At 40.9% G+C, this 24260-nt stretch overlaps 1 protein-coding gene across 4 annotated transcripts in view; it reads right to left on the bottom strand.

The window, feature by feature from the left end:
• Positions 1 to 24260, bottom strand: part of ino80 (INO80 complex ATPase subunit) — a 40518-nt gene that overhangs the window by 10144 nt on the left and 6114 nt on the right. For all 4 annotated transcript variants that reach the window (XM_008398409.2, XM_017302332.1, XM_008398407.2 and 1 more), the window contains exons 14-28: positions 23206 to 23286; positions 22645 to 22740; positions 21530 to 21589; positions 20423 to 20565; positions 19908 to 19992; positions 19708 to 19825; positions 19524 to 19609; positions 18075 to 18242; positions 17771 to 17904; positions 17231 to 17298; positions 17039 to 17132; positions 16700 to 16901; positions 12705 to 12845; positions 11989 to 12214; positions 1789 to 1916 (exon numbers count right to left, since the gene is read on the bottom strand). In XM_008398409.2, the coding sequence (XP_008396631.1) occupies positions 1789 to 1916; positions 11989 to 12214; positions 12705 to 12845; positions 16700 to 16901; positions 17039 to 17132; positions 17231 to 17298; positions 17771 to 17904; positions 18075 to 18242; positions 19524 to 19609; positions 19708 to 19825; positions 19908 to 19992; positions 20423 to 20565; positions 21530 to 21589; positions 22645 to 22740; positions 23206 to 23286 (1830 nt within the window). The remainder of the gene's footprint in view (positions 1 to 1788; positions 1917 to 11988; positions 12215 to 12704; positions 12846 to 16699; positions 16902 to 17038; positions 17133 to 17230; positions 17299 to 17770; positions 17905 to 18074; positions 18243 to 19523; positions 19610 to 19707; positions 19826 to 19907; positions 19993 to 20422; positions 20566 to 21529; positions 21590 to 22644; positions 22741 to 23205; positions 23287 to 24260) is intronic.

Raw genomic sequence — 24260 nt, 5'->3', positions numbered from 1 at the left:
ATAATAATAATAATAATAATAATAATAATAATAATAATAATAATAATAATAATAAAAGAATCTTAGTAGTGGATACAGAAAACTGTGGTGATTAAAATAATCATCACAGTTCCTGTTTTCTGCCTTTTTTTTATTTTGGATGTTTGCAGCCAGTTTAAAAATGTTCTAGCAAAGAGAAGAACTTTTATCAACACTAAATGATCTAAAACAAGAAAATTATAGTCTGAAAATTGAAATATCTGATTTCAACTGATAAACAGAAGGCGAGAAGAGATGAAAGGGAAATTTAATTCCTGAAATTATTAATAAAATCCCCTCCTGATGTTGGCATCAGGAGGGGATTTTAGTCACGTTCTTCTACCTCTGTTGCAAATAATGTTACAGGTTTTTAACTGGCAACTTGTTTTCTAAGCAGCCAACTCAAAAACAGAAAAAGAAAAATTGAAGGTATCGTTTTGGCAGGTAATTCTCGCTGTCGGGTTCATTTTCTTCAGGCTGCGCTGATCTTGGTTGTCCATCACCCGGTAAAATGACGCCACCCAATAAACCAGCAGCCAACAAGCCACAAACTCATAAAATCTAACAGAGATTAGCATCAGCCTCTCCTTTGCTGGAAAAAGGAGCTCTTATTTTGTGGAAATCAAAACCATCTGCAGGATTTCTTTTTTCCCTTTTACCAGTAAAAAAGAAACACAATGCAGGAACGCCGCAGCCGGATTGGGTGAACGTATGATTTCATTCCGGATATCTTTTCCCTCTTAGTGAACTAGATGCCGTCACACCTACCCTAAAGCTCCCTTCCATTACATTGTGAGGTCACCTGTCAACAGTCTTCAGTGATTCACGAGGCGCACAACCTGCGCTGGGAAAGCCGGCGAGAGGGATGTTAAAAGAGAATGGCTAGCCTGCTTTATCTCGGCTATCTTAAGTGCTTTTATCAGTCCTCCGGTCTTATGGTCTTAAAGGCGAGGTATTCCTGCTGTTTTCCAGACACGCAGGAAGACGGCCCTTAACCACCTGGGTCGAGTCCATCTGCCATCAAGAAATTTGGCTGTGGAAACAAGCGCTGCGCCGTGTTCGACAGGGGAAGGAATTCCCAGTGACATCATGCCGGAGATTTTTGGCTCCACAGTGATGTTTGCAACAAACATGGTGGCAACAATAGAGAACCGCATCGAGCTTGTTTGTTGCTGTAGTATTGCCGTCAAGGCTGTGTGAAATTCATTTTTGAACATGGATATAACTTTAAACCTGACAGCTCCCGACCTCTGATCAGGTTAGCGCTAACCTAGAGGCGCGGTATTTGATCTAAAGATATTTTTCATATATCTGTTTATTCATTTATTCAATTCAGATAAGAACAAAAAAAAAAAGGTCAGGCGCTCGTTGCCATGTTGATCATTTTTCTGGTTTTACCCTAAGGGGGAGAAAAAAAACTATCGTTTTTTCACTTCATCTCTTTCCCATTTCTTCCCCCTCCAACCCAAGGGTCTTTGCATCTTCTAACTCTTCCCTCTTTCTTCACTGCTTGTAGTTATCCCTCCCATCTGCCTGGTTCCGCTGCAGATGAGACCCTTCTAATTAGCCCCGACCTGATAATTATCCATCTACTAGGCTCGCTAACGAGGGGCAGGCTGGCATATCAGGGGCGCTGGGGCTCAACAGCTAAGTAACAGAAGGCCTGTGATTCAACAGATCAGTAAACTCATCTGCTTACATGTACGGTATATGTAAACAGATAAGCTGTGGATATGAGGGGTGTCCGCAGGTGTGTCTTTGTGTGCATACCTCCAGCAGGTCTATCATGCGGGTCATCTGGGAGTAGATGAGGACTCTGTGGCCCTGGGCCTTCAGTCGGTTTAAAAGGATGTCCAAAGTGTGGAGTTTGCCACTCTCTGTGATCAGGCTTTCTTTATCTAAAAAAATAAATAAAAATAAGGAGATTAATTAACCCCAAACCATTCAAGAAAGAAGATCAAGAAATACGAACGTTGAATTGTTGGGAGTCTGTTTTGGAAAAACTAGCTGCGTTTCTTTTTGCTTCTCTACATAAGGGATTTCATGTTTGCACCAATGTCTGCTTTTTAAACAGATATGGACGCATAATGTCGTTTTATATATATATGAACTTCTAAGTAAGGGCTGCGCATTATGCTATCATCATCATCATCTAATGATGATAGCATAATATCATGCGATATCAGTGTGGACAATCTTAAATGACAATATTTGTTCTTGTTACATCTGTCATTAATACAAACTTTGCATGCCAATGACATGTTTAACCTTCTACGTTAGATAGAATCTAAGTGGTCAAGCAGTCCACACCCCACACAGGCCATTGTGACTAAGATGCTTAAAAAAAAAAAGCTGAAGGGACCCCAGGATTAAACATTGTGGTACTCCACAGGTGATGAAAAGTTCCAATTGACACAAAGAAGTTCCTGTTCTTTAGGAAAGACTCAAAAAGTGTCTCATTTTTGTTGAGAACAGATTGATTTTTCTGACGCATCACAGCTTATATTAACTGAACTAATTCATCTTTAGCGTTTATTATTAAATTAAGTAAGCAAAACAGTGGCGCTAATCAGCTGACACCACAGTACTGCATTTTAAGAAAGACACAAACGGTGAAAAACTGAGCCTCGTAGCTTGAGCTGCCGGCACATCAGGCGTTTGCTCAACTCTGAGCAACTGGCCGGCGAGAGCAGACTGGTCAGCAATCTGACCCCAGCTCTGCTGCTGAAATGGTTCTCTGATGAGGAATTAACAACATGTGGCACAATGGCAGAATGAGGAAAAGGTCACGTTGCTATCGACCCAAAGACAGGCACACTTCGGTGTTTGACCCAGGGGTCGTGGCACTGGGAGATGACAAACTAGGGCTGACCTGGTTGGCTAGGGGTTACAAGAGGGTCTCAAACCCTAGCCTGTCCACCTAGGGTTTGAATTGACAAAAGTCTCCAAAGCACTTATTTGCAGTTTAAACCTAAACTGTATTCTACATCACTTTCTCAATAATTTCTTACACTTAAATAAAAAATGAACCTCTGGAGAGTTCAGGATCACTCGGATCCTTTTGACATTTACTCAACAAAACTCTATGCTAATCTGTACCCAGACTCAACTCTGCACTGTGACCCCGGCAGGATAATCCCCTAAAAAAAAAAAAAGGTCACGTCCTGCAGAAGTGTTAAAGAGGAACAAATGGAAAAGATGAATAGGCAAAATGCTCTGGGGAGGTTCTCAAAAGCTCAATGACATTTAGCAGCAAAGAGGTGTTAGCCTGGTAAATACTTTAATTCCCGGTTACATGGATGTAAATATCCTTGAAAACAGGATTAGTTAAAGTCATTCGCTCCCTCTGACAGATGACTTTCAGATTTTCTACCTTTTTACAAAATGAAAAATGCGGGACAAATAACTTTTAAAAAATAATAAGTAAGCAATGTTTCTTGTCGGCGTGATCGTTTCTCAAGAAAAAGTAATATTTTCTGTCATCTGATGAAGGAAATGGAGAAAAGGAGGATAATAAATTATTTTCTTTGCGCAAATGGAAGAGAGTGATCAAAATTTGGAGCGGATTTTACAAAATGCACGTTTTACACTTTTGTTGGCATGAACTCCCCACTGAGGCTCCAATTTGGTGTGTACTTGGAGGTCAGCATCAGACAAGGTCTCAGATAACCGCCCTAAACCTGCCTTCGCTGCAGCTGGAGCCACTGCAGCGAGGGAGTATTAGGGCGATTCTGTTTCCACAAAACCCTTCTTTGTAATTAAGAGAGACGGTGATCTTAAAAAGTGTGAGGCAGAGGAGACAGTCAGACTTGCAGCGGATTACACACAAGCAGAGAAAATGGTCCAGACAGAGTGAAAAGGGGGTATTAGCCCGACTGGTGATGGTGGTGATGTTGCGGTTTTGGATCAGACCGGGCCTCCTCACCACACGTGCCAGCCGATCATTCACTGGTGCTGAGTCAAGGGCTCCCTAAAACCCGGCGGGGCACACTGACATGCAAGCAGACAAAGTCACCACTTGGCACAGACATAAATGCTCATATAAGGCTACAGTCCTCAGCTCTTGAAACTCATCTGTTTCTGTTTAGCAGACTCAAGTGTCCAGACGCTAAAACTTTCAGTCTCAGTCGACCACAGTGATAACATTGCATTCAGATCTGTGTGTATTCGCCTATTTAATAATACCGGTGGACGGCATTCAATTTACAAAGGAAGTGATCGGCAGAAGGGAAGCAGATTGAATCCAACTGTGTTGACAGAGGAGGGTGGAGCAAAAAAAAAAAAAAACATCCCTACAACCATTCAAACTTCTCTAAGCACAGAAAGAGGTGGCTGAGTTCAAAAGCATTTACTGCTGCGTGCAATCTAAATATTGCTGCCGAACTCTTACGCAGGGATGCCAAGAAAATGAATAATTACAATTTGGGAGGGCTTCAGTGGTCTGGGCGATTCTGCCATAACACTTATGGCTCACGTTATGAGCTACATGTGGTTGCAGAGAAATGCACGACCGCTGCAAACTGCATGCAGTAATAATGCTTTTAAAATGAATTACTCGGGGCTCAGGGAAGCTTGAACTTAAAAGATCGATCCACGTGAAATGCTCAGCATTCGGTTTCTTTCGCTTTTCAACCCACGAGCTTTGATGTGTTTTACTGGGGTTTTATGTTATTGGGCAACGTTAAGCAGAGCATAATTAGGAAGTGAAAGGAAAGGCACATGATGGACGGAACATGATGGCTCCTTGAAATGTTCTGAGTTTTGGATTTTACCCTCGAACCTTTTCTTTTTATGCCCCCTGAGTTTCACGATGGTGTGTGTTCCCTAATGTTCACACAACAGCTTGGTTTATACTGAGATTGACTAACACGCAAGGAGGGCTGAAACGATTAATTGGATTAGATCGGATTAATTGTGATTAATCGCGATTAATCAATTGCTGAAATAATCGTCAACTAATTTGGTAATCGATGAATCGTTATTTGTAGGATAAGGATCTATTGCTGAAAGAACACAGTGAGGGCACATATTAAAGCGAAACTTTACAAAAATGAAAACATTTTGCATACAAGATATTAAAAAAAAATCTTCTATCCCTCAAGCTCCGGTTTTAGCTTCATCTAGTTTAAATTGAGCAAAACCTTTCGAGATCCAGTTTTTCATCAGTTAACCCAAAAATTAAGCACTGAGAGCTTTTCACATGTTGATGTTATAAGTATTTTTTTTAGCTGCAGATGCATATTTTGCTACAAATAATCAAGCGTAAACTAATTTGAAATGCTTTGTTGTTACATGTACTTATTGGAATTAAATGATTTGTTTATTTGTATCTTTTAATCTATTCATAATGTTGTATAGAAAAGGGCATAGATGAAAAATCAGCAGAATGCGAAATTTTTTTAACCGAATAATCAATTGATCGTCACAAGAATACAGAGAATAACATACATATTAATTGATTGATTATCAGAATAATCTATAACTAAGCTAATTGTTGCCTGCAGTCTTACACATAAGTGGAATCTATTTACTAATTTGGTGAATTTTGTGTGATGTCTTTCATTTATGATGATCAGAGTAGAGAGGCTAGAATACAAATTCACTACAAATTTTCAGGGTTTTATTCTTTACTGATTCTACAGCATCGTCATTATGAGGAGGCTGAAGGTGAAATGAAACCCAATTTAATCTCCTGAATCCAAAACCCAAACCTGAAATCACTGAGACTTTTTAGCTTACTTGGAACTGTAAATAGCAAAAAAAAACAACTAAACAAATAAAAAAAAAAAATCAAGGGTATTAGCCACACCCCACAACAAATGCAGTCACACCACTCTACGGTTGCTATGGGTACACATATCAAGCTACACCACCTGCCCTGTCCCGCTTTCAAAACACCCTCTAAACCCCCCATACCTCCGCCTCCCCTCATTCCGCTTCAGTCCAATCCAGCCTAACAGCGGTATTCATGCAGCCAGCCCTCCCCACCTCCTCCTGTCCTCAACGCCTGCTGGCAGATTAAGCTACACTCCCCCTTTCTGCCTCATCCACCCTCCAGCTCCTCCTCCACCACTTCAGACCCCCCCTCCCTCCACTCCCGCCGCCCCTTCCCCACGGCTGCTGTCCCCCGGCATTGTAATTCAATCCCTGTAGGGCCAAAGCCAGGGGCCTGACATGGTCCTGACCCAATTAGAGGCGTGCTGCCAGCTAATTAACCCTAGCCACAGCTCCTGGTGCCTTATACTCCCAACCCAAGTATGGCGTTAATTTCATTAATACGCCACTACTACTGTCCTGTCCCCCGTCCCCTCTGCCGAAAAGCGGACCTTCCCCTGAGCGGCGAGGGGATCAGGCCAGATGCGAGCGAAAGAGAGGACGGCGAACAACAGCCTGGGTCCGGGGCGAGAGCTGGTAAAGGAAGATGGATGGACGGTTATGTGAGAAAGAGAGACAGATGGGGGGCCAGGGAACAGGTCGAATTTGCGATCGAACCGGGCATCAGCTTCTCACTGTATAATGTCACATTACACTGTGCAATCAATAAGTCAATGAGCAACACTTGTTCGCCACCCGCCGATAAAGGAAAGATTAGCTCGGAACAACTTTGCTGCTTCTGCACATATTGACAAAATCAGATCTAAACTTAATTTTTTTCTCCCAGCAGCGGCGTTGGGGAGAGATAAGAGCCAGATGCCAGTGGGAGGCTTTGGGGGCCAGGCTGCGGCAGGGTTTCTGACAGAAAACAGGAGGATATTTACCTTGGTGATGGTTTACAGACACAAAACAGGAAGAGAAAAAAATCAGCCTCTAGAGAGAGGGAGTACAAAGTTAAAAGAACACGCATTTCCCATAAGCCCAAAAATACGCCCGGGTGACAGAGTAGGGTAGAGATTGAGTGATGAGCTGCAATGATGTGAACAAACACAAGCATACGAGCCGCCGTCTCTCCGCAAAAAAGGAAGACGGAGCTCTTCTTTTTGGGTTTTCTGGGAGCAAAGGAAGAGACAGACAGTCACGCCACACCGCAGTGCCTCTGTCATTAGAGGTATATTATCGCCGCTGGCCCGAGCCGACACTGAAACGCCTCAGGAGCGCAGATCAGAGCCTCCACAGCAGAGTCATAGCCGGATTGTGTGGCTAATGTCTCCCCCTTCAGGCTGCTTTGGATTTCAAAAGTTTCTCAAATTTTAGAGCTGACCTTTTTTCTTTTTTTTTTGTCGCTGACTATTTCCCATAAATTAAAGTAGGAAACCTCGTCTTACGCACACTCGGCTGGCTAATTTGTTTCCCTATTTATGCTGAGAGTTTAAAAAAAAAATGCCACAGACGGCTGGCGGTGCCAGTTTAATGCAGAGTCAGTCGGCGGTGTGGTGAGGCTTGGCCGTCTGTGTTGTTTTGTGCCCGTCTATCAGAGGGCTGGGGAAGTTTCCTGCCATTTTACCGGAGAGCCGGGTTTCTTTGAAGGGACAGGAAGGCAGGACTGCATTTCCCACAGTCTAATGTGAGCTTCATGGCCTAGAAGTGACAAGCCTCTCTCTCTCTCTCACATTCTCTCTCTCTCTTTCTTTCTTGAGGTCTGGCTGATACCAAGGCACCAAAGCTTCCTTAACAATCTGGTGGACTATTTAAAAAAAAAAAAAAAAGTTATCTGCCGTGTCCTACATGCATGCAGACTTTCACAGCAGACAGATTGCAGTTCATACAATAAAGCTAAAAACAAACACGCAAGGAGTCGGGTTTACAGTGGAAAGCCTGTTATTTTGTTAAGAGCTTGCTTCTAATTACTGTATGTGAAACACAGGCCACACAGATAGCGAGGCCAACCGCACCACAGCGTACTCTCACTGCAGGCAAGTTTACAAGTATTTCACTTTAAATAGAGTTAATTTGACTGATACCGAATGTGGTCTCGAGCAGAAGTACTTATACGACTTCAACCTTTTGCATTTTATCACCTTACGTCGCTGTAATGAGCTGGGATGTTTTTGTTCTTTCAGAAAAAAAACTGAAAAAAAAATTTTAATGCTTAAATTTAAAGCATTAATAACTAAAAAAACAACTAAAAACAACTAAAAAAGTAAAAATGTGCCTACATTCAGGCATGTTCTCTAACAATCCTGTTAGGCCTTCACAGAACAGCTGTGTAGTCCACTTTTGTGATTAAAATGACACAAAAGTGGACTCTATATAATTCTGAAGATAAATGGTTGAACTGGAGAAAAAAAAGTGAAAAAACATGCATCGATGTTTTTCTTTCAATTAATAACTAAGCATAAAATCACAATAAAAATGTGACTGTGTTCTGTTGCAAAGCACGTTAACAAGAGCCGACACTTGCAACATTTTCCAGCTCAACTTCAGAAATACTAAGAATAATTCTTGTTTTCCAAAAGGCCTTCACAGCATCTGTGTTCGTCTGTTGTTTGTGGCTCTCTTCCTTTAGCTGTGTCATCAAGACTTCAAAAAGCAGCACAGCCTGTTTGAGATTAGAAAGGAACTTGTTTAATTAGAAAAATAAAGCTTTTGTAATGACTTCACAGCATGTTTTGGTTCATTGTTCATCAGTTCTGTGAAACCACAATGTTTTTTTTTTTCTTTTCCTGTATTTGGCCTGACCTGAACCAGGAAGAAAGTCCATTCCTTCCAATTTGTCTGGCTGTGTCTGTCTTCTGTCCTGTCCCAGCTAACACTCAGAGCCAATAATGGCCATTTAATCGACTAATTTCTAAGTTGATTTGTGATTATGATGCATAATTGGAACAAAGTTCCTCTTTTTTTTTTCTTCTGTTATAGGTTGATATTCAAGTGCCCTCACTTTAAGGTGTTTGGTTTTTTTCATTTTCATGCTGCATTTTGATTAAAAAGCTTTTCAGTTGCAAGTCAAAAACACAGTGGGATTTGTTTATTGTGTGTGTTTAAAACACAACAACAATACAAATGTGTGAATTTTATGGACTCAGTCACTGAAGATAAATGTCCACAAGGTTCAAAGTACAAAGTAAAAATGGTCAGAGATGCTAATAAATACAGTGGTTCACACCTGCACCCTTCGTTTTATATATATATGGCAGCCATTTAGGATATTAAACTACGGTTTGTTTGGACTTTTCAAATCATAATATCAACTTTAGGAGGAGTTTGGTTTTTGTATTTTTTGACTCAAAGTCAAAATATTATCCTGACAAGAAATCTTCAGCCACTTGACTGTTTGAATAGTGCACGTTCATTAGGATCAAGATTGTGAAATTCACATCTATGAATTGAAATAGGCCGGCGTATATTAATCCTGCCTTGACGTCACTGTCTCTTTTTTAACTGTCTATAATTAAGGAAGAATTGACAAACTGTAAATTAAATTTACCCTGAATAGGATACAAATTAGTCATGCTGTCAGTTTCATTCTCAGCTTCAAGTATCCAGCATGCCGAGGTGAGTCAGTTTTTATCATTACAAACAGTTTGTACTCACAAGCCCACAATTATTCAAACCCCTGGTATATTTAGGTATAAAGTAAAACTTGAATTTTGCCAACATGTTCCATCTGACTGGAAGTAAAACTGCGGAGCCGCCCAGGCAGAATCGCAACTCGACTCTGATAAGAGAATTGGTGAAGATTAGTGTGATGCGGTTCCATCAGAGGCTCCTTTTTCTCTTTGGAAGAACTGAACGGACGATTTGATCACTTCTAATGTTCTTCTTCACTCTTTGGTGCAAATAACCTTGTCTTTACGGCCTAAAGACGACCCAATTCCCACGAACCAAACTTCCGTGTGACAGTTTCTCTAAACCAAACACTGCCCTCTATCCTGCCTCATCCACAGGACTAACTGTCAGGTCTTGGTCGTCTTTACTTATGTCGTTAGAAAAAATGCTTCTTTTTTTATGAAACATCTTTCCGTCATGGAAATCCTGGCTGCACAATAAGATCAAAAAACAAACAAAATCTGTGGCCCAAATCATTACAGCTTCATTTGTTTTTTCCTCCTCTGTGTCCTGATTCCTAATAGGTCCTCTGATTAGATTCCTCCATCGATATCAGTAGGCAGCCCTACTCACGCCATGGCGCTCAAACAAACAGTAATTCAGCTCTGCCATTTGTTCCTAAGGTGTGGGGCTGGGAGCGCGGAGGAGCGGGGAGGGTGGGAAACTTCAGCTGAGCTACTGTACATATCTGAGCCTTGATGTGGCAACAATGTGTTCAGCGCAGGACGGGTGCCGGCGTGTTGGGTCACTTCCTTCCTACTGAGGCTGAGAAAGAAGTGGGAGACCAGACGGGCCGAGAGGCCATGGGCCAGATACCGATTCCAGAACAGCGCTCGGTGCTGTCTGCTTTTTTCTTTTTTCTATGTTTTTAAAATCCAGAAACAGAGGTGAGGCCGTCTTCGGTTTCGTGTGCGAGGACAGTCAACGCCGACGAGCGTGGGAGAGTGTGCGCGGCGAGCTGGGAGAGACACCTAGGGCCCCCCCCGTGTGAGCGCTGCACAAGTCCCTGAATGGGCCCGATTGTACACAAACAACGCGCATACACACACACTCACTCGTACGCGGACGGACCATTTATTAGTGTTACCTAACTACGCACTTGAACAATGAGCAGTGGCTAAACTTCCTCGCTTTGTCTGCCTCCGTAGAACTTCACAAGAGCTTTCAGGCTGTTCTCACACAGACACACAAATAGTTGTTTTGTTTCTCACATTTACATATAAGCACTCTTTACGAGCAGATGCATGCATAGATGCAGGAAAAAGGCCAAATAGAAAGCCTTAGGATATTGCAGCTTTATAATTTAGAAGACCTGTCAACCATTTTAAAAGCTGGCAAGTCGGACATGTGCAGGCATTCATCGCAAAAGAGAGCAGTCATCAGAATCTGAGACAGACGCTTTATCATAGCGAGAGCGGGTGAGCGGGTCAGTGAGAACGGACATGTTGTCTGTAAAATGGCAATGGCCTCAGTGACCTCGGACATCTATCAGTCCTCTGAACCCTGGCGGCAAATCATCTTCCACTCCACTTCAGCCGACGCTTTCCGCTGATAAAATTCTGGTAAACTGGAAAACCCGCACATGGACACAACTGGCACTAATGCTTTGAACCAATGAGCTGCTCTGACTGATACAAGTGAATTTCAGCGAACGACTTTTGCAGGTCAACTTGATTTTAGGTTGAGAGCTGCTGTGCCAGAGAATGTATTTGTATCCAATGATGTTTTCCACTTTTTTTTCCCTTTGCAACAAACATTTTATGCATAAAGTAAGACTAATAAGAAGTGGAAGAGATATCACAGATGGTTTATAGTAGTTACCGTTGGTTACCATGGGCTTCTTGGTTGCTCGTCTTGGTGGGTTTGAAATTTTCCAAACGTTGGGAGTAAACATTCAAGTCATTTGAATGTAGTAGCCGAGGCAATGATGACCTTCCATAGTGACGTGGCTCTTAGTGACTTTATAACTTAATGATGAAATTTAAAATAACCAATTGGTGTTTTCAAATAGATATAAAATGCAGGTTTTTAATGTTTTTTGAAAATTTTCCCACTACATTTGCACTGAATTTCCACAAAGACTGACAATAAAAGTACCAGTAATATGCTTTTAGATCTGGGTTTTTTTCCACATCTATGTGCTTACATCATTTTCCATCCCACAAGAAAAAAGTATATCTATCCTCTTTTATGTTTATCTTCATTTAAATCCTAAAACCAGAAATAAAACGGTGGTTCCATAAAGACAATGACACACTATATGAATTACACATTATACGAATCTAAAGGTTGACTTTTTTTTTTTCCAAAAGTCATGTGACATTTGCGGCTCTGACCGAGTTTTATTTGGCTGTTCCGGGAGCCAAACTGGTTCTTTATCTTGCAAAGGTTGCGGTGAATTAATTGGCACTGTTCAACAACATCACAAAGTAATCTGTTTCAAACTGCAGAACTAAAAATCTGTATCCCAAAGCGACTAGTGCTTACCAGGTATCCGTATGAAGGACCATCCGTGGCGAGGCTGGAGGGCCATAAGCCCCCCGGGGCATTGTGGGTGGATGGCGTTGGCCCTCATGCGCCAATCTGAGGCAAGTTCAGGGGAGCCGTACAGAAAGCACTGCTTGTAGACCGTCCCCCCACCACCGCGCATCACCCGCCACTCATACTCGGCACTCCGGTCGGCACAATACCGCTCCATGGGAACTGCCGTCACCTAGGCAACCAGAGATAATTTGAGTGATGGAGAGGAAAGATTGAGAGTTCTTTTTTTTTTGCTTTTTAAAATAACATTGAATCTGAATAAATTAGATTAGATGCATGCTCCTGTAACTATAATGTCATTACGGTTTTAATGAATCAGCAGGTTCTCATTGTGTGTGTCCGCATGTGTGTGTTTGTGTTTGTGTGTGTGTGGGGAGGAGATTGGGAGGAAGCCCAACAACTGAAGAACAACCTGCGTGAAGAGCTCTTTTTAGAGGCTCTGTTTGTTTTAAGTGCAGCTGGAGGGCCTGACGGTCACCCCCACACCCCAGCCACACACACACGCACACACATTTTCATAGATGAGAGCTTGTCATTGTTAAAAACCAACAAAAAGCAGTGCTTCCCTCTTTTACTGCCACGACCACCCAAACGCAGTCAAACCGACAACGGCGGCCATCCACACAAATCGGAGTGCTGGCGCATTTTCTTTGTGCACTGACCTTGGGCGCGGCGGCCAGCAGGAACTTGGGTGGCAGCGTGGCTTCACAGGGTCGAAGCGTGGAGGTGGCAGAGTTTCTGTCGTGGATCCTCACATCTGTGTGGCCCAGGATGCCAGGCCTGGAGGCTGTAAACACCAGATCCTGAAGAACACGCACACACATACACACACACACACACACACACACACACGCACACACACACACACACACACAAACAAAGTGTATAAATGATGAGAGGTGAGTTGATTCCTGAACCCCTAAAACAGCAATTAATCTCAAGTTGAACTGTGGAAAAATGGAGTAATAAAAAAAGATATTAAAGATGTGTAAAACTAAGTAAGAGTATCCAGGGGTCACTGAGTGCAGAGGGGGTCCTGGTTTTTCTAACTTCTCTGTCAGCATAATTAAACTGAGCTGACTAAATTTCTAAAACATTTACATAATAAGTCCCATAAAGTCTGAAATTGCTGTGCTAAATCTAAGATTACCAAAGCTTAAATGTGCTGATTAAAACGTGTGAGAGTGAAAATTGACTGTATAACAACTGAATATAACATTTGGGCAAGAAGGTGTGAAACAAATTTATACATCAATACATTTTCGGAACAAACGTACTTCGTGATAACAAGTAATCTAAGAATAATGCAGAGGTTGAGTTTAGGGCAGCATGTAGGAGTGTTTACCATTGGTGTGTAGTCTCACTGTGGCTACACAGTGCCACCTAGTGGCAGACCGAGAAACAGCTTTACAGATAACATTTAACCAAATATAGGCACAGACACCCAATGCTGATGGTTTCTCTGCATAAAATACATCCATCCATCCATTTTCTTACACCCTTGTCCCTTGGTGGGGTCGGGAGGTGCTGGTGCCCATCTCCAGCTGACTATCCAGGCGAGAGGCGGGGTCACCCTGGACAGGTCGCCAGTCTGTCGCAGGGCAACACAGAGACACACAGGACAAACAACCATACACACACACATACACACACCTAGGGAGAATTTAGACAGACCAATTAACCTGACAGTCATGTTTTTGGACTGCGGGAGGAAACCGGAGTACCCGGAGAAAATCCACCATGCACAGTGAGAACATGCAAACTCCATGCAGAAAGACCAGGGCCGGGAATCGAACCTAGAAACTTCTTGCTGCAAGGCAACAGCTCTACAAACTGTGCCACTGTGCAGCCCTACATAAAATACAGTGCATTAAAAAACCTATTTATATATATTTTTTGGCAAATAAAACTACAGGTTTATTAGGATTTTAAGCGCTAGATCAAAATGAAGTTGTGCAAAATTTGCAAATTGTAAAGTCATATGATGTCATATAAATGTTTTATTAAAACATGTGGCTTGAATTTGTTCTTTTTTCAACACTTTTTAAAACCATGTTTTAGTGCAAGTCTTGAGATGTCAATGATTTCATAAGGAACAGCGCATGTTAACCAACACAAACGACCATGTAAATCTACCAGAATGGAACAAAGGGTTAATTTTCATCTGTAGTCCACAGGCAAGTTGATGGTTAAAAAAAAAAATAAAGAACTGGTACACATGAATGAACACGCATAAAGTATAATGTACAGAAAATTACAAGAAATGGTTTATAATGGTACAAAAATTAGCAATTTTAAAAAGCTACTCACACTCACAAAAACATCTGTTAATTCAAGTATTTTAATTTAAAACCTGAAAGCGACCGTTTAAATTATTTTCTAAAACTGCTCTAATTTGTTGCACAGAACTCCCATTAGGGTGTCTTAAAACAAATGCGTGCTACTCCTTTTGGAAATTTACATTTACTAACTACGTACTACTCCATGTTGGTTTAATACATTTAAAACCCTGAAGTTTGTGTTCACGACATGAACTTTTGCTAGGCACTGTAAACGGAACATTCAGTGGTTATATGTGCAGGAATATTCAGACCCTGTTCTTCCACAGGAGCGCCAGAAGAACCGATTATAAAAACTGACCACAATGTCAATCATTCAGCCAGACAACAACGATGAGCCAAGGAGAGAGCCGTGGCGCTCCGTGCCAGCGGCACCGAGCTTTACAAGAGAAAGGAGCAGCTGCAAGAAGCGGGCCAAAATCACAGGAGTGGGAGTCTGGGGGTCAGCGTGGTCAAACGGCACATATACAGTCTAAACACTCCTGGTATCCACAGGTTTCCAGGTTTTACTTTGGCCGCTCCGGGAGAGGAAGCCGAGATGTAATTCAGCTGTGATGAGGCCGTCAGAGGAAGAGGAGGATGAAATTACCCCAACAGTGTTTTCCAACACATTAAAACACATGAAGTGACAAGGGTTGGTGATATGACACAAATCTGGCCACAACTGTTTACTGGGCAAAAGTTTACTGGACATGAACTGCTGAACTTCTCTTGAAGCTCCTAGCAAACAAATGAGATGCATTTTTGTCCCCTGGTGGTCTGTATATTTAAACTGGCAGAGGCGGCGATTCCCATAATAATAATAATAAAAAAATCCCCAAAAAACTATGAATAATGCACTGTCTCGATCCAGCCACGCACCTCGCAGCTGCAGAGTCCTACACACATGAAACAGTTTGTGTGCGCCTGAAAAGAGCTGTGTTGTGCTGCGTCTATCCCCGAGGTAAAACGTTGGCAAGCATTTCAAACTACTAAGCTGTTTTAAGGGAACAAAAGAAAAAACAATACAGTCTTATTCTTTCCTCCCTCACTGAATGTTTTGTTCTCTCCCACAAACCACCAAAACAACCAATCATTGTTATGAGACTCGTTTGCCTGTTGTTTGGCAGGCGAGCTAAGTTTCAGTTATTTTGTATAGGAAAAATTACACTTGCTTTAAGTTTATTTCTGTCGAGCACAAGACTGGGCATTTATCGTTTTGTTTGTTATTTATCATGATAGGAATTTTGATTTATCGTTTTCAGGGACTCTGCAGATTCCACCAACTCAAATTTAAGACTTTTAAGACCATCGTGACTAGAATTTAAGACCAATGTCCTCACAGAAGTGTTCAATCTTCATTCAGTCAACAAGCCTTAAATTTGTACTTACCCATGATGGAAGCAAAAGGCTGGCTAGCCAGTAAGAGTATAATAGCAGTGAATAACCGCTAGCTTACAATTTCGAATGCAATAAGGATGTCTGAGTGCAACTCAAACTTTTGCCTGGCAGAAAAAACCCACGCAAAAAACCATTTACTGAATATACAAGATTAAATATAGTCCTTTCATGATAAATTTAAGACCTGTGATTAACATATTAAAGGCCAACTTATGTTCAAAAACTAATTTAGGACATTTTAAGGCTAAACTGTGGATATTTGGGATCGCTGGTTTTAGTATTTTCTCCGCTGCTGTTTCATTGAGTGTATCAATAAATTTGAAAATACGGCTAAATACAGTTACTTTGTGACGTTTAGTGATGCAAATTACATTTCTTTGTGCAACTGGCGTCCTAAAGAATCACAATACGAATATTAAGGGCAGCATTTGCATGTATGGGACTCTGTTTGCTATGCCATGCAGACACAACTATTGCTTAATTTTAAATGAACAGCAATCCACCAACACTTACATGTGAAACCAACCTTACCCACCGATCTTGTCTACATCTGCATAAGTCTGAAAATCTGGCACCATCACATTTCGCTCTGCTGTATTAGAGGGCTGACTGACAGACTCGCCCACAATCACATCTGTACTTGCACAGTTAACGCTTTTCATCTCACTGTTGTCAACTTGACAACTTTTACATGCCAGATCAGGCTTTTTAAGGATCAGCGAAAACAGGAATCGGTGCACCTTCAATTTTTCCCATTGGATATTGGATTCCTTATCTCCTTAAAATCACATTTTAATTATGTTTTTTTAGTGTTTAATGTCTTCAACATTTCACAAGAAAATGCAAGGTGGCTATTTGTTATCCACAAATGGCTACCTACAATTTTCTTCTTCACAGCCCGTGTGTGACTCTGTTATTTATTTATTTTTCTAACTCACCTGGAGGACGGGACTGGTTTGTGTGTTGGGGAAGGCGGTCGGTCTGTTGAGCCACAGGATCAGATCCTTGTGAGAAAGACACACACTCTTGTGCTGTATCCTCCCTCTGTCGCCTTCGTCTTGATGCTCCCCGACGGGGTCGAACAGGCGTTGATAATAGAGCCGGTAAGCAGCTTTCAGGGACAGGAAAAGACCTAACCACCTGAGAGGCCGACACAAAAACACAACATCTAATTATAAACATTGAACCCCAAAACAAAAGTAGGGTAAACAATGCAGAATAAATCGCTTCCATCAGATTAAATCCCAAGCGACAAACGGATGACTTTTAACGCTCACCTCACTAAGGTGCCTTGCAGCATCATATTGGACATTTCTGCTGGTGACACGTCAATAAAGCGCAAGAAGGAGAAGCAACTTCCTTTTTCGTTATCTGAGAAAAGAACAGCCAAAACACAAAGTGGTGAAAATGACGTCGCACACAGAGTGGAGTTGTTGCCACTTTTTTTACGTTTTCTGCTTGGTGCTCACCTTTCCTATGAAAAAGGGACTGCTGGATGTGATTTGGCGAGAAAGGAGATAACAGCACTTGTAGTAATCTGAGAAAGATGCAAAGAGATACAAGATCGGTTTATAATGCTAGTTGTGAGGAGCAATGCCATCAGAATGCCAGGTATTAGAAAAGTATTTACACCCTTAGATATCCAGGATTCAGTGGATTTGATTCGGATTTTATGTGACAGACCAACATAAAAGAAATTTTTGCTCAGTATAACTATTACAGCTGCAAAAAGACAAAACAGAACAATGCACATGAGATGTCCAGAACTAAATCTGAGGTTTTGTGACAAGACTTGAACATTCCTATTCCCAGACAGTCTCCATCCAATCTGACTGAACCTGAGATGCGTTTTGAAAAAAAACTGGTGGAGACACTAAAAACATGTAGCTGTGAGGAAATGATTCGTTTTTAACGACTTTGGAGATTAAGCAGCAGCTTTGATTGAGCTGGTGTTTTATGGTTTGTTTGTTGTTTATGTTTTTAGAAGGATTGAGTGAAGAAGCGCATACTTGTTCTTGGCCTGGTTGTGTGTGTGGACGAGACCATGACGGTACAGAAACTTGGAAATGACGTATGGCTTGACGGACATGTGGAAAGGGGAGCGGGTTTCCTGACGCTCAAACAGGTCAGGGTGGTTGCAAACCTGCATACAAAAACATACAATTAAACGTGGTTCTTTCTGAAAATACAATTTGTGAATACATGATTTTGTGGATAACTAGGAAAATATGCAGAAAAAAGTCAAGTAGCTTTACTTAATTGGGTTTACTTTGGAGACTGAATAGAAAGAAAAACAAAAGCAACAGCACATGCCTTCCTAAACTGCATGACCAGGTTCATGAGCGAGGAAGTGGTGCTGCTGGCCTGCTGGGCCGTGCCCATGGAAGACTGGAGGAGATCCTCGATGGAGATTTTGTTCCTCAGAGCCTGGTAGAGCAACCTCTGACGGGACGTAAGCTGGCAGTAGGTCAGGATCTCGATCTGCAGAGCGGGAGAAGACAAAGTTGCTTTGAACAACACATTCATTGGGCCTCTCACGGTGTAGCGGTGGGGCGGACGACCTGTAAAAAGTGGCTAGAGTCCTCGATGTGTCCGTTTCCTGTCTGGTAACTGTCAGTAAAGGCCATTGCATTCATCAGTTTATCATATGTCTTAAGAATATATGTTTATATATTTTTGCTCACTTTCTTTGCTAAAATAAAAATGACAGAAAATATTTTCAAAAAGTGGCCCTTTATTTTAATCAGAACTTCTGTGAATTGTAAAATAGAGCAGGAGCCAAGCTAGGAGAAGTTTTGTTCAATTATGAGAATATAGTCATAATATTAACCAAAAACAGACACAATGTTACCAGCCCAAAAAAAACAACAACATTTTAAAATTATAAGAAAAAAAAAGTTATTTTAATGAGAACAAAGTTTCTGGTTTTCAGGTTCTAGTCTGACCAGCTCAGTTTGTGTAATTCTTTCTTCGAATTAGACACAGCTGTTTCAAAGTACTGCTACTAGTTTTATATAACAATACCATTGAGAAGAACCAAAGGAAAGGAGCAGTTTAAAATCTCATTTATACACGATTTACTATTTTATATAATTAAGCGTTTGCATTTCAGATTTTTTCTATCAGGTACCGAGCACTGTTAAGCTGGATCTCACATCATAATCCCGAGCTGAAGGTCAAATGCCAGAATGATCTCACTATGCAGAAACATAATAGAAGGAAAGGAAAAGCACAAATCAACAGAAAAACAAGAGACGACGAATGAGTGTGGAGAAGGAAGAGAAGTACGCTGGCAGGGCTGCTAGTGGGCGCCGAGATGGAGAAGTGAAAAAAGACAGATGTGGGGGAGTGATGAACTCTGCCATTCCTCTGCATACCAAAGCTTAAGTGTGTGTGTAGCAGGAGGCCCTGAGTCCAGCATACAATCAGGAGGATCTGCCAATAAAAGCTTCACTCTCAGTTTTATTGCAACACTTTACGTGTCACTGAGGTAAGCAAAGAGGCAGAAAGAGTGGAGAACGGGGATAATTCACACAATAAGGATATGAGCTAATTGTGAGGATATGAGTTTTAGATTGAGCTCATCTCAAAAATATATCAGTTTTCATAGCATTTTTACAATAAAAATATGCCTAATCAATTAAAAACCCACATTCCTTCTTGAAGGCAGTTCAGAACTGCAACTAATCCAAAACATAGTTTTACCAAGAGGTTTGCTCAAACAAACAAACAAAAGTTTGTTTTTGTTGGGTTTTTTTTTACCTTGTCTGAGAGTTCATTCTCCACGTCCTTCTTGATCCTGCGCAGCATGAACGGCTTGAGGATCATGTGCAATCTGGAAAGTTGATCTTAAAAGAGAAAGCAAAAAAAAAAAACACACACACACAACATATTACATGCAAAAGTATAAATAGCAAACTGAGAGGAACATTTCTGTTGCACTCACTCTCATCGATGGCAGACTTGTTCTCAGCATGGCTCTCGATGTCCTTGGAGAACCATTCGTTAAACTCTTCGTGGGAATCGAACAATGTGGGCATGATGAAGTGCAGCAGGGCCCACAGCTGAGAAATAGCAACAACATATAGTTGTTAACACTTCTGATAAGAACACATGCATTTAAATGTATATACACACACTACAAACCTCAGCCATAGTGTTCTGGATGGGCGTCCCAGTCAGCAGGAGTCTGTTCCGACACTGGAACTGCAGGAGGATTTTCCACCGAACGCTAACAAAAAAAAAACAACAAAAAAAACACGTTTGTCACTGATATTAACATACATATTGATCCGTCTCCAATAAAAACTTGTATGATGCATAGCTGCACAGCTGTGGAAGTCAGTGGGAACATTTTTCCAGATGTTTTTGTCGATTTTGAGCTTAAGAACAGCGTCCCTGAAATCTATATCCTGCCTGATTTATGATGTGCCGACCTCACTGAATAGCTTAACTTTTGTATTGGCTCTACAAAGTGTTAGTTCAAAAATAAATTGGCAAACTCTTTTTGATTTCAATATCAAAAGATTGTTTTGGTTTGCAGAGATCAAAATTTCTCCTGTGTCGTAACTCTGCTAAACTGAGTCTTAAAACAACCAAGCGTAAATATTAACATAACAAGCACAGGTAGCAAAACAGACATATAAAAAAATCAGCTTTACCTGGAGCTGCTTTTCAGAGCCTGGGCCTCGTCCAGAACCATGTACTGCCACTTGACCCTCTGGAAGTACTTCACATCTTGGACGACCAGCTGGTAGCTCGTGATCACCACGTGAAAAGGTGCGTTTTGCGTATAAAGTGTTTTCTAAGTAAGAATTGTCAAAAGAGAGAGACGGTTACAGACTACAAGAGAAAGAGAAATTACAGAAGAGAAAATAATTGCTTAAAAGATTATAAGCAGTTATCGTTTCTGAATAGATATCTGTTTTAGTATCTCGGTTTAGCATAAATCCAGATTAGCTAGCCTGAAGCTAAAGCTAAACAGAGAGACAAAGTCAACTTCTGCCATCTCAACAAAATCCTGTTAATGTATGCAATGCAATTTTAATAACCTATAAACAGTCATCATGTTTGCATTGAGCCATATTTTTACATAGAAGCCAAAGATTATTTACACAGGAAATGGAGGATGGAGGCAGTGTGTCACTAAAGACCTTCCTGAGTGAAACAAGAACTGGGCTCAGAACATTTTAGCCATTTACATTCAAAGTAACTACCTAAAAAAGTAAGGCAGTGTAAAAATTTATATAATAGTGTTCATGATAAGGTACCAGATTATTTTTGGACTTGGGTTCTTGAAAGACATAAAATGTTCTGGCCAGAAAAAAAAAAATTGTTCTCATTCTCTTGTGCAAAAGAAGAAATTTCTCTGATTTCGCATATTACATATGTTGTTACTCTGACAGGAAATGATTCACCAGATTCCATTTAAAATAAGTGTTTAGAAAAGGACAGTTACTGGTGGCGGATTGCTTCCTACCTCCATTTTCTGTATGAATTATTAATGGTCCCTATGTAAAAAATAAATAAATAAATAAATAAACAAACAAAAAAAAAAGGACAACCAAAAGATTGAAGATTAGTAAAATATTATTCTCATAACTGCTATGAGCTTTTTTTGCCACATTTAAGTTGTTTTAAAACAGTGGGAGTCCACTTTGGTCTCTTACTACCTTCAGACTTCAGGACCAGACAATATGGATTTTAAGTGCTATTTATTTTACCAAAATAAATAACACTCCATATATTCAGTGTAATCTTATTTGTACCTGGCTCCAAAATTTCCGGATAACTTTGCGGTCGTGGGGATTCCCCCAGTATGGCAGCACCTGCAGGACACAAATCAGCAACGTGACAAAACGCAAAAAGCTGCGTCAGCTGTTATCGGCAAATTTGAGCTGATCAAAATAATCGCCGAGTTAATCTACTCCCATAGAAACCACCTTCCTCTAAACCCTTCACGGCTACGATGATCAGCGAGAGAAAGGAAGAAAAAAACATAAACACCAGGGATGTTCACAGGGGAAACATTCAGGTTACAGCACTCGCCGTAAATCACAGGCTAACCTGCTGATGTAGAACATGATGTGAAAAGATGTAAATGTCGCTACATAACTCAACACCAGCTGTCATTCCATTGTTTTCGGTCAGCTTTGCTCTCACAGCTCAGGAAGCTTATCTTCAGATTGTGTAATGGGGTCTTTTTGCACCCCATTAGCAAAACAAACTGGAACTGATTCGCTTCCAGAATTAATGATAAAGCAGGCTGAATGCAAAGGATAACAAAGACATATTGTGTGTGTGTGTGTGTGAGTCATCTTACAGCTGACATTAAGTGCCTTGCAAAGGTATTTATGCTGAGATTAAATTACACATGTTTGAACTTCGCTTAGCATAGAGGAACAAAAGTGGTGAAAACAATTAGATTTTTTTGAACATTTTAACATCCATGTATTCTTTTGTTTCTAACTTCATGATTATGCACTGCTTGGTGTTGGTCTATCAAGTAAAATACAGTAAAGCTACATTCAGATTTGTGCTTGCAATGTGGAAAAAAAAGAGAAAAAAAAGGGTTAAGGGTTATGAAAACTTTGGCAAGTATATCCATCCAAAAGCCAGAAAGGCCAGCTATGCTATGCGAAAAGATTAGTATTAAAAAAAAATCTTAAAAATTCAAAATAGCCTTCTACTGAGTAAAAAAAAAAAAATTATGTTACAATACTGTCCCCTAATGGATGTTTGTAGTACAAAAAAATCAACCAGTTTTAACATTTTTGACACATAACTAAAGAGGAACAGAAAAAAAGAGAAAGAGATTTCAAAGAGGAACATTTTCTGCGGGTGTTTCCGTTGCCACATTCGGTCGACATTTACAGATTCCCACCTTGAATTTAGGAACAAAGCGGCTGAACTCCTGGTGCCAGTTGTTGAGCGTGGACGCCGGAGAGATGATCAGGAACGGACCCCAGATGTTGTCTCTCTGCGGGGGAAAAGAGCAGACGTCATCAGCCACCATCAGCCGCCACACCAGGTGGTCTTTGCGTATGCGGTTGAAAGTGGGACCCGAAAACAGGAAGTCCGAGGAACGCAGTGCGCGTCTTTCTGTCATCGATCTAAACAAGCTGCATACAACCTCTGATTACCACTTCTTCCCTTCTTAAGAGGAAAGAGACAAAAGCTGGCAATTTCGCTATTCACATGTGTGAAAACTGACATATTTACTTATGCAGTCAAATGTTCCAGCACCTGCAAAAAAAAAAAAGGAAAAAAAAAAAGCAGAGTTGCAAACCAGGAACTCTTTAGAGGAAGCAGGTGCACAAAGAGGCAGCCCGGTAGATGTTTCCACGAGTGAAAAACAATGGAGACGAGATAAAATTCCAGCATGTTATGGAGGAGAGGTGTAAACGAGCCCGTCGCCCCTTTGACCCAGTCCTCTCTCTCTCACCTCCGCTAGGTGGGCCAGCAGGGCGATGCTTTGAACCGTCTTCCCAAGTCCCATTTCATCTGCCAAGATTCCATTTATCCCCTGTGGCAAAGAGAAGAAAACAAACGGAGAGCTAAATTACTCCATGTGGGCGTTTAATAGTGTAATTTCATGGTTTGCCAAGAAATAATACAAAGCAAGAATTGCACAACAAAAATACCTTAAAGTTTGTGTTTTTTGATGTACGCTGACTACGCACTCTCATCTAAACACTCGGTTCTTTTAGTAATACAGACAGAAAAGTTACCAGTATGCAAGAGTATTTGCAGCGCTTTAAGTTTTTCCGCATTTCTCATTTCGCAACCTTTTTTACAGCAACAAAATTGTGTGATGTAAAAAGAAAAAAAAAAACTTACTTCTTTTTATTTTTTTATCTGAAAAGTGTGTTTTGGATTTTTGTTGTTCTCAAACCCTGACTGCGATGCCAGATCAGAACACACGTAGTGCTTTTTCAACATTATAACGTTATAATCGGAAACATGGAATCCATTTTCCCCCTGAGGCGAGCTGAAACGCTGACTCAGCTCACCACACAACACATGTCCTTCTAGCAGTCCGAGACGAGGCTGTGCCCAGAAAACCTCTGCAGTGTTTTTGTTTATGGTTTCCATCTTGTGTAATAAGGTTTCGCTTTACATCTCTGCTGCGGACTGTGTAGCTAGACTCAGTATCTGACCTTTTTTTTCCCTGTCTTTTTTCACACTTCCCAAAACCTTCTGCAATATTTCATAATATTGCTGCTGAAAAACCAAAGGTTTGTTTTCTTTACAATTCATCTTCGAGGTATACTTTTTTTTTAAAGGATAATTCATCATGTGAAGTCATACTGATGAGAACAGACCCAGACCATGCTTGGAAAGACTCAGCCTTCAGTAGCTGCCCCCTATATAATATAGAAGAAACTTTAAAAAAAATGTAAATTAAAAAAAAAAAAATATAATAATAATAATAATAATAATAATAATAAGCAGCCTATTTGAGGCCCAGTTACATTTTTAGGCTAATGCTAATGATGC

Source organism: Poecilia reticulata, linkage group LG21 (genome assembly GCF_000633615.1).
Source record: "Poecilia reticulata strain Guanapo linkage group LG21, Guppy_female_1.0+MT, whole genome shotgun sequence".
Taxonomy (NCBI): domain Eukaryota; kingdom Metazoa; phylum Chordata; class Actinopteri; order Cyprinodontiformes; family Poeciliidae; genus Poecilia; species Poecilia reticulata.
Note: the sequence above shows the minus strand (reverse complement) of the source record. Positions and strands in the feature narration are given on the sequence as shown.